This window comes from Schistocerca serialis, chromosome 6 (genome assembly GCF_023864345.2).
Source record: "Schistocerca serialis cubense isolate TAMUIC-IGC-003099 chromosome 6, iqSchSeri2.2, whole genome shotgun sequence".
Taxonomy (NCBI): Eukaryota; Metazoa; Arthropoda; class Insecta; order Orthoptera; family Acrididae; genus Schistocerca; species Schistocerca serialis.
Window position 1 is genome coordinate 366,590,483 of NC_064643.1, and position 10,980 is coordinate 366,601,462.

The 10,980-nt window shown below is 39.9% G+C and overlaps 1 protein-coding gene and 1 non-coding gene across 2 annotated transcripts; both read right to left on the reverse strand.

Annotated features, from left to right (window-relative positions):
• Window positions 1–5,178: 5,178 nt before the first annotated feature.
• On the reverse strand, window positions 5,179–8,079 carry LOC126484875 (uncharacterized). The gene is made up of 3 exons (XM_050108471.1): window positions 7,982–8,079; window positions 5,945–6,073; window positions 5,179–5,405 (listed from the first exon to the last, which is right to left on the reverse strand). Exons 1-3 carry the CDS (start codon window positions 8,064–8,066, stop codon window positions 5,179–5,181), a joined length of 441 nt encoding a protein of 146 aa, XP_049964428.1. The 5' UTR covers window positions 8,067–8,079.
• A 2,094-nt stretch (window positions 8,080–10,173) lies between these two features.
• On the reverse strand, window positions 10,174–10,247 carry Trnat-cgu (transfer RNA threonine (anticodon CGU)). The gene has a single exon. It is a non-coding gene; the product is annotated as a tRNA-Thr (tRNA).
• Window positions 10,248–10,980: the final 733 nt, after the last annotated feature.

The following is a 10,980-nucleotide window of genomic DNA, read 5'->3' on the forward strand; positions in this document are numbered from 1 at the left end:
CTGTTTCACCAAAAAGATGTATTAAAAATGCAAGTGAACACAGGAGCTGCTGTGACTTTAACAAATGCACAAACATACGTGGGCTTGGGGCCCCTCCCATCACATTGGTTTCACAGAACTTGTTTAGTTGCAATAACCAGCAGATTCTGATCCTAGATCAGTTCGCTACTCCTGTCTCTCATTTGCCCTCTCACCTCCCCCTTGTTGTGGATCATTCCCATATTGGAGAGCTGTTCAGGCTATATGTGTTTAACACTTTCGGTTTCTCCATTGTCAATGAGGTAAATTTAGTGCCAGATGAAGTTCCGTATCAGCAACTTGTTTCCCCCTGGGCTTGGTTGTGCTACCAGTTTTCAGGCTCACATTACCATGAAAGAGTCCACCTGCCCTTGGATTTCAGGCATGACAGGTTGTGACATTCACCTGCTACATTTCTTTGTTGATTGTCCTTGGTGTTGACATACTGCGTTGCTATACTGGCTGAAAAATAGGGGGGTTGAAGTTCAACACTGACTACTTTAAATGATGTAGCCAACAGTTGCACAGTTGCATTTCACAGTTCTTTACTTTCAGTGTTCACAACCCCCCGCCCCCCCCCCCCCCCATACTACACAGTTATATGGCCAGCTAACTATTGGCAAATTTTGATAAGCCTCATTAATAGGTTGCAGGCAACATCAGCGTACTGCTACAAGAGTTTGCTGCTGAACATCTACAAGCAGTAAAAACCTAACCTTGCAGAATAATACCGTATGTACTGAGCAGACACTCGTTGTTTTAACACATGGCCTATTTGTGTTACACTTATTTCACAGTTAAGTTGATACATTGTTGTCGATCTAACCAATATGTGTTCCTCTAATGAAACTGATTGACTGACTGACTCAAGACCACAAATTGGGCCTTTGTATATCATCACAATAATAGGTACTGAAACTACACATTGTTTGATGTTTAATTTACAGAAATTACAATTAAAACATAACTCATTAAATTAACTGAATATATCTAAAACTTCCTTCTTTTTAACAGTTTCTTCTACTACAAGTGTTAAACTGAATTATTTGTTTACATGATGAAATTAACAGATATAGTTATGCAAACAATACTTTTGACAATACTGGTAATTACTTTGGAAGTAATTAAGGGCTGGCTTTGCTAACATGTTTTCGAATAGGGCCAAATAAATAGTTAAAGAATGCCGGTGTTTTGTCTTCCAAATGTTTATAATTAGTACAGAATTTATATTTGTTTATAAATCAACAATAGAATTTAAGTTATGGAACAATAACAGATTTCACCCTATAATGAAAGATATTAACTAGGAAAACTCAAAATAACTTAGGAAATAAATTTCATACCCAAAACTAAGCACAAAATTAGATCTGGTGTTACATTCTTTAAAACTGAGGGCCAAACTTTCCCTTTCTTTTATGAAAATGCAGATTATAGTCATGCATGTTAATGGTAATTAGTCAGAAATGAAAAAAATGAATTTACGGAGGCACATGGCAAAACAAGAGGGGAGGTAAAAAGATCCCAGCTTGCTTTGTCACAAAGTGCCTCTCACATCACATGACACTGTCAAGGATGAATTAGACCATTTGATGTCACTCGATGTCATTCAACCTATTTCTTCCACTGAATGGGCTACACCACTGGTCATCATTAAGAAGCTGATGGGTAAGATTCGCCTCTATGATGACATCAGTGTTATGAGTAATGCACACAGTCTGTGACAGATACATAGCCTTTGCCCTATCCTGATAATTTGCTCGCAAAATTGTCAGGCAGCAACTACTTTTCCAAGACTGATTTGTTGCAAGCATACCTCCACCTCCCCTTGGATGACGCCACTAGGCACATTTCCACTGTCAATATACCTAATGGCCTATACCTATATCAACGGTTGCCTTTCAGCATTGCTAGCATGCATACAATTTTTCAGTATTTTTTAGAACAGTTGACAACGTCTGTATCTGGCTGCATCAGTTACCTTCAAGATATCACTGTTTCGGGTTCTTCCACAGAGGACCACCTTAGCAATCTCTGATCATTGTTATCTGTTTTGCAGGCTGTGGGTCTGCACTGCAATCTTGCCAAATCTCAATTTTTAGCCATCAATTGAGAACCTAAGTTTTGAGGTTTTTTACACAGTAATCAAGCCATTGTGTCCCCATGTTCATGCAATTGTGGCTTTGTGGTAGCCAAACTCTGTTAAGGAACTGCAGGCTTTTCTGCATATGCTTGCATACTGCCCTTAGTTTTAAGCAGATGCATTCACTGTTTCTTGATCACTGCACATATTTTTGTGTCAAAATGTGCCTTTTTTCTGGTCCCCAGCTTGTGACTGAGCATTCACTTCGCCTAAACCTAAGCCACCATCTGCCACTCTTCATCTGGGTCAGCATCTCACTTTGGCTACAGATGCCTCTCTGCAAGGTCTTGGCACAGTGTTGGTGGACAAATACATGGATGCATCTGAATGACCCATTGCTTACACTTCTGAGATTTTAACTCTCACTCAACAGTGGTATTTTCTGACTGAAAAGGAGGATTTAACAATTTTGTTGGCCCTCAAGAAATTTCACATCTTCTTACATCTCTCTAAGTTCCACTTAATCACATATCACGAGCTATTGGTTGCTCTTTTTAACCCTTTGCTTCTGTGCTGGACAAGACAGTGCATTGTTTGCAGGAGTGGGTTTTCTTCATTTCCAAATATGATTATCTGATCCATTCCTGGCTGAGGACACAACACGTCAGTGCCTATCTCTTACCTTGCCTTACAATCAGACCAGACCCAGTGTTCAGTCAGTATGAGCTGTTTTGTTTCTATTTAAATATTGAGAACTAGAATGAAGTCAATGGTCTTCCCACCATAAGTGCCACAATAGTATTGGTCATTGCCATGGACCCTGTACTTAGTCAGGTCCTCTCTTTTGTGTAGCAGAGGCTGGCCAGAAAAACCCCCAGGCCATGCCTTGGATTCTTTGTGTAATTACTTCTCCATCCAACACTGTCTTTCTGTGTCTGACATGGTTCTTTTGTTAGCTATGGAGCACACTGCTTCCTTACACTGTAACATACTGAAGCTTGCAGCTGCATATCAGTCATTGGGGGACCTCTGCCACCAAAGCTTTGGCTCACTGCCATGTATATTGGCCAGGCATAGGTAGGCATATTATGTGGCTTATCACCACTTGTACTCACTGTGTTCAGCAACAGGCAACCCCGCAGGTATCTTTTTCCTGTGGGACCATCAAGATGTTGATTTTGCTGAGCTCTTTCTAAATCAGTATTGCCTCATTGTTGTGGACACCTATTCCAAGTTTCCCTGTGCGGTGTGTTGTCCAGCCACATCTGCAGTGGCCACTATTTTGGCCTTGTCTCAGATTTTTGCAATTGAGGGACTTCCATATATCGTGGTTACAAATAATGGCTCCCAGTTTGTTTCTTGATAATTTGCATCTTTTTGTCAGGCTAGTGGTTTTCTCATCTCACATCTCTCCCACCCCATCCTCAATCTAATGGTGAAGCCCAACACATGTTTCAGTCACTTACTCAGATGAGGAAGTATGTATTCAGAACATCCCCTGAAGCTTTTGAGTTCATAATGTTTGACACCAGAGGGGGACAAGAGCCCAGTGTAGCTGCTACATAAATGCCAACCACAGATCCTCCTTCATCTGATGCATCCAATGCTGCTTCTGCCAGTGTCATTGTTCTGTGATGGTTCTGGCTCTGTGTGCCGGGTTTGTGGTTTTGGCTGCTTGGCAAACTGGGTCCCTGCCATCATTGAGCATCGCCAGGGCCAGAGCCTGGACACCAGTAGTAGCAGTTACAGAATATGCTGAACACTCATTTGCGATCACTTATTAATATTCTTTCTTTGGCAGTTCAAAAGAGCATGCCACAGGGCTGTTGTTAGGCAATGAGATGGATGTGAGCATCGTCATTGGTGTTTTCTGTGCCATGTGAGATCAGTGTTTTTTTTTTTTTTTTTTTTTTTTTTTCACCAGTGCTCTTTTTCTCTACCAGTGTTTTTCTTCTGTATCATGCATTTTTTGTGTACCACGTATTTTTCTGTGCCTAGTGTTTTTATGAACGCATGTGTTTTCTCCACCACTAGAAGGGAGGAGTCATGTACTTCACTAATGACACGCATGATTTCAGAGATCGCATGTCGATACAGTCCATAGGCCCACTTACAGAGGCCATCTGGGTTGGCCCTCTGGCATGCTCTGGTGAACAGCCAAATAAACAGTATTATTTAAGCAACCACAAACAAATGCTTGGCCTATTCTGTAAGCTGTATTACTGTTGTCCAGCAAGTGTGTACAGTGTTATGCACAATCTGCACTTCACTGTATCTCATGTGTTTTTCTTGCTATAGAAATGAGTAAATGAAATATTATGAATTTTCATTCACCTGGCCAGGGTGGTGCTGTGGGCCTTTCTGGACAGATAGGAATTGGAGATGAGGCTCGTGATGATACAGGCTGCCTTACATCATGTTCACTCTGATGAATGTGTCGGTGACTCACTAGTTGTGCAGTAGCTGCAACAAAGTTATTCAAAACAGTACATTAAAAACTGAAAATGTTAACTTAAAAAATAGCACAGAAACAATATTAAATAATTATACTGCAAAAAACAACTATGCTGATGAAATAATGAAATGTAAACAACTTCCACAAAGCACGATGCCAACAAATGGTTGGTTGGATGATTTGGGGGAGGAGACCAGACAGCGAGGTCATTGCTCCCATCAGATTAGGGTAGGATGGGGTCTGCCGTGTCCTTTCAAAGGAACTATCCCAGCATTTGCCTGAAGTGATTTAGGGAAATCGTGGAAAACATAAATCAGGATGGTCCAAAGCAGGTTTTAACCATTGTCCTCCCAAATGGGAGTTCAGTGTGCTAACCGCTGTATCACTTTGATTGGTGTTAACAAATGAACAACACCATAGCAGAATTACTGATTGACAATATTTTACTGTAAAAATGATCAAAAGTTGATAACTATTGATGTACATGTAGATTAAATGAAGTACTGATGAAATAGCTTTCTGACAATAGTGGCATCCATAGGGGGTAACAGTAGATTGTTACTTTGACATTGAAAGTGTTCATGTACAAAATAACAATTATTTAAATGTGGGTATTTGCCTCTCTTCATTTTTGTTCAGGGTGTAATTGTCTCAGTTCAGAGTCTTCTCCACTGGAGACCCACAATTTATGAGTAAGTGAAACTATTATGAATCTTGGCTCACCTGGACAGGGACGTGCTGTAGGCCTTTCTGGATTGGTAGGAATTGGAGATGAGGCCCGTGATGATACAGGCTGCTGTAAGTTACATCCATTCTGATGAATGTGTCGCTGACTCACTAGTTGTGCAGTAGCTGCAACAAAGTTATTCAAAACAGTACATTAAAAACTGAAAATGTTAACTTAAAAAATAGCACAGAAACAATATTAAACAACAATACTGCAAAAAACAATTATGCTGATGAAATAATGAAATGTAAACTACTACCACAAAGCACGATGCCAACAAATGGTTGGTTGGATGATTTGGGGGAGGAGACCAGACAGCGAAGTCATCGCTCCCATCAGATTAGGGTAGGATGGGGTCTGCTGTGTCCTTTCAAAGGAACTATCCCAGCATTTGCCTGAAGTGATTTAGGGAAATCATGGAAAACATAAATCAGGATGGCCCAATGCAGGTTTTAACCACTGTCCTCCCAAATGTGATTGCAGTGTGCTAATCGCTTGTTACCTTGACATTCAAAGTGTTAAGGCACAACGTATCTCTTATTTATATATGGGTGTTTGCCTCTTTTCATTTTTGTCCAAGGTGAAATTTTGTAAATTCAACTTGTTGTCAATTGGAGATATGCAATTTACTAGCAAATGAAATTATTACGAATTTTTCATTCACCTGTATAGGGATGTGATGTAGGCCTTGCTGTATTGGTAGGAATTGGAGATGAGGCCTGTAATGATACAGGCTGCCGTAAGTTACATTCATTCTGATGAATGTGTCGCTGACTCACTAGCTGTACAGTAGCTGTAACAAAGTTATTCACAACAATATATTTAAAAAAAAACTGAAAATTTAACTTAAAAATTAGCACAGAAACAATATTAAATAATAAAACCGAATAACAAACAACTATGTTAGATACTGCCTACAGTAAAATTAAAGAGACCTTTGGAGAAAAGAGAGCCACTTGTATGAATATTAAGAGCTCAGATGGAAACCCAGTTCCAAGCAAAGAAGGGAAAGCAGAAAGGTGGAAGGAGTATATAGAGGGCCTATACAAGGGCGATGTACTTGAGGACAATATTATGGAAATTGAAGAGGATGTAGATGAAGATGCAAATGGGAGAAACGATACTGCGTGAAGAGTTTGACAGAGCACTGAAAGACCTGAGTCGAAACAAGGCCTCGGGAGTAGACAACATTCCATTGGAATTACTGACGGCCTTGGGAGAGCCAGTCCTGACAAAACTCTACCATCTGGTGAGCAAGATGTATGAGACAGGTGAAATACCCTCAGACTTCAAGAAGAATATAATAATTCCAATCCCAAAGAAAGCAGGTGTTGACAGATGTGAAAATTACTGAACTATCAGTTTAATAAGTCATAGCTGCAAAATACTAACGTGAAGTATTTACAGATGAATGGAAAAACTGGTAGAAGCTGACCTCGGGGAAGATCAGTTTGGATTTCGCAGAAATGTTGGAACACGTGAGGCAATACTAACCCTACGACTTATCTTAGAAAATAGATTAAGGAAAGGCAAACCTACGTTTCTAGCATTTGTAGACTTAGATAAAGCTTTCGACAATGTTGACTGGAATACTCTCTTTCAAACACTAAAGATGGCAGGGGTAAAATACAGGGAGCGAAAGGCTATTTACAATTTGTACAGAAACCAGATGGCAGTTATAAGAATCGAGGGGCATGAAAAGGAAGCAGCGGTTGGGAAGGGAGTGAGACAGGGTTGTTGCCTGTCCGAGATGTTATTCAACCTGTATATTGAGCAGGCAGTAAAGGAAACAAAAGAAAAATTTGGAGTAGGTATTAAAATCCATGGAGAAGAAACAAAAATGTTGAGGTTTGTCGATGACAGCGAAGAACTTGGAAGAGCAGTTGAACGGAATGGACAGTGTCTTGAAAGGAGGTTATAAGATGAACATCAACAAAAGCAAAACGAGGATAATGGAATGTAGTCGAATTATGTCGGGTGATGCTGAGGGGATTAGATTAGGAAATGAGATACTTAAAGTAGTAAAGGAGTTTTGCTATTTGGGGAGCAAAATAACTGATGATGGTCAAAGTAGAGAGGATATAAAATGTAGACTGGCAATGGCAAGGAAAGCATTTCTGAAGAAGAGAAATTTGTTAACATCGAGTATAGATTTAAGTGTGAGGAAGTCGTTTCTGAAAGTATTTGTTTGTAGTGTAGCCATGTATGGAAGTGAAACATGGACGATAAATAGTTTGGACAAGAAGAGAATAGAAGCTTTCAAAATGTGGTGCTACAGAAGAATGCTGAAGATTAGATGGATAGATCACGTAACTAATGAGGAGGTACTGAATAGAATTGGGGAGAAGAGAAGTTTGTGGCACAACTTGACAAGAAGAAGGAACCAGTTGGTAGGACATGTTCTGAGGCATCAAGGGATCACAAATTTAGCATTGGAGGGCAGCTTGGTGGGTAAAAATCGTAGAGGGAGACCAAGAGATGAATACACTAAGCAGATTCAGAAGGATGTAGGTTGCAGTAAGTACTGGGAGATGAAAAAGCTTGCACAGGATAGAGTAGCATGGAGAGCTGCATCAAACCAGTCTCAGGACTGAAGACAACAACAACAACAACACATGTTAGTTGAAATTTCGGCAAATCACTATATTAAAAATTATGAAACATCAAATTAAGCTGCTACAAACTATACTGATGTACTTACACTTTGTTTCGTCTTCAAGACAACATTTCACACAGCCCACACAGATAATTACTCCCAATATAAATGCAGCAAATCCCATAACCATCTATTCTACAGGCCTGGAAATGAAGTAGCAGTTTTCAGGATTAAACATTAGAGGTTCATTAGCTCATTAAGTGAATTACAACAGTTTAATTTCACATATTACTTTTCCACAGACACAATAAAGAAATGTAAAATTCATAAAAATACCAACAGTTTCATTATAAGAAACAATTAAACAATGGAAAATCCATGCAGGAATATCAACAATGTAGGAAAAAATAGATTTATACTTACCATAAAGAAGACACGTTAAGCTGCAGACAGGTCCAATTAAAAGACACTTACACAAAACCTTTGGCCACAAGCCTCATCAGCAAAAGAGAAACATAGAAACACACACCATTCATATTCACAAGCAAGTACACTTCATTCACACATGGCTGCCAACTCTGGCAGCTCAGACCATAATGTTGGAATGCATTCTGGTCTGAGCAGCCAGAAATTGTGGTCATGTATGTGTCAGGCATGCTTGCTTGTGGGTAAGAATGGAGTGTGTTCCTCTTTTTCTGATGAAGGTTGTGGCTGAAAGCTTTGTGTAAGCATCCTTTAATTTTGCCTGTCTGCAACTTAACATGTCTTCTTTATAGTAAGTAGCAAGCTATGATTTCCTACATTGTTTATCTCAAACAACTCATCAGCATTGGTAAAATGAGACATAGCTCCATCAAATGTATATGTTGTCCTATAGGACATGGTTAGTTAGGCAAACAAGAGGAACACATATTTTCCCCTTCCTTTCCATTAACTCAAAGTAACTGTGAACTTATTTCCTCACACTTTCAATGCCAAATAGACACTCATTACCGAAGACTGCACTTCTTACACAACAAGGTTTATTATGAGAAGTCAAGAAGCCATTCCCCGATTCATCACTCTGATACATCACCCTCACTAGATGCTTAGAGAAGAACAATAACAGTTGTATTAGATTTGCTGAAATGAAATGAATGGATGATAGGAATAAACTCAGTTAAGATGTGATGACAAGAAGTGATATCAGCAGACACATTTCATAAATGCTGAGGCCTCAAGGTAATGAAATATGTCATGACTACTGAAAATCTGTGCCAGAACAGTAAGAATGGATTTGCATAAATCTGAATAAACACAACACTGAGAAACACATACAATTTAACAAAAGAAAAATATATTAAAATATGTTAAAAATCTATAGAAGATGCTCAGCAGAAACAAGTTCAGAACCCTGTGAATGCTGCAGACCTGAAAATGTGTGTAAGCACTGGAGTAGTAGCGCAGCTTCAAAAAATTCAGTTTGGAAAAGTGGAGCAGTAGAGAACAGCCAACCACCAGAGATAATAGTTGCTAGAAAAACATCCAGAAATTGAACCCATAAACAAAGTAGAAACTGAGAAATCATAAACCTAGTCAAGAAAGCAAGAGGAAAATTCATACCTTAAAAACAAAGGAGACAAAAGTCATACAAAGATATCTGAATAACATTTATTGATTCTTTGTACATAAACAATACATGTCTGTCATATTGTTGGGGCAGCCTTCCTATAAATTATATATATGAAGATAGTAACTGTTCCTGAAAGAATTGATAGCACTGATGACCGTACAGCTTCTCTAGACTAAATAATAATTGATTGAAACCCTCAGCTGCCGGCAGGTGTTGTTGATATACCTCGATGGGGACAGCTAAAATAGTGTGCCCCATCTGGGACTTGAACCCAGGATCTTCTGCTTACATGACAACCACTCTATCCATCTGAGCCACCGAGGACACAGATGCATAGTGTGATGCAGGGACTTATGCCTTGCATGCTTCCCATAAGACCCACATTCCCAACTGTCCACAATCTACATACGTAAGTACCTAATAGATATTTGCCCATCCACTTTTTACTCGCACACACTTAGGTGACGATTTGCGTAAGAGTTTGGGTAACCTGTGCTCATTCGCACAGACAAAGGTCAATGGCTGGGTAGCCTTTAACTATATATATGAAGATAGTAACTGTTCTCAAAAGAACAGATACCATTGATACCCGTGCAGCTACTCTAGAATAAATGATTATTAACTGAAACCCTCAGCTGCTAGGAGGTGTTGTTGATATACCTCAATGGGGACAGCTAAAAAAGTGTGCCCCATCTGGGACTTGAACCCAGGATCTTCTGCTTACGTGGCAGATGCTCTATCCACCTGAGCCACCGAGGACACAGACGAGTAGTGTGACTGCACGGACTTATCCCTTGCACACTTCCCATAAGACTCACATTCCCAACTATCCACAATCTATATGCATAATGTACCTAACAGTTATTTGCCCATCCACTCATTACTCGCGCACACTTAGGTGACGATTCCAGTAAGAGTTTGGACAACCTGTGGGCATTCGCACAGACAAAGTTCAATGGCTGGGTAGCATTTAACTATATATGCAGTCGCGCTATTCATCTGTGTCCTTGGTGGCTCAGATAGATAGAGCGTCTGCCATGTAAGCAGGCAATCTCAGATTCGAGTCCCAGTCGGGGCACACATTTTCAGCTGTCCCCATTGAGGTATATCAACAACACCTGTCAGCAGCTGAGGGTTTCAATTAATTATCATTCATTCCCGTAAATTGGACACATCACACCCTGCAAATTGCATTGTGCCCCATTTGACGACAACTAAAAGTCTTTTACTCAAAAACCAATAACATCTCTGCACTTCATTGGAGGATATTGCCACTGGTGGATATTAAATCCCTCTTCCTTTTAACTAGCACGTAGACCAATGGTGGCAGGTGATGGTCAATTGATGCTGAAGTTCTTGCTCCAACTAGTTATACTTCATCTGGACTGACCAACTTTGCCAAGATGGTAATAATGGAACCCAGCACTCTACAGACTGTGGGGTACTACTTGGAATGGCCTCTGGCAGATTGGATGCTGGGAGTGTCTTAGAT

Excerpts from the sequence above, each read along its gene's own strand:
- LOC126484875 (XM_050108471.1), bottom strand. The coding sequence starts at position 8,066 with ATGGTTATGGGATTTGCTGCATTTATATTGGGAGTAATTATCTGTGTG. Across the intron at positions 6,074-7,981 it reads TCTTGAAGACGAAACAAAGT|CTACTGTACAGCTAGTGAGT; the intron begins GTAAGTACATCA and ends ACTTTGTTACAG. Across the intron at positions 5,406-5,944 it reads TACATCACATCCCTATACAG|CTACTGCACAACTAGTGAGT; the intron begins GTGAATGAAAAA and ends ACTTTGTTGCAG.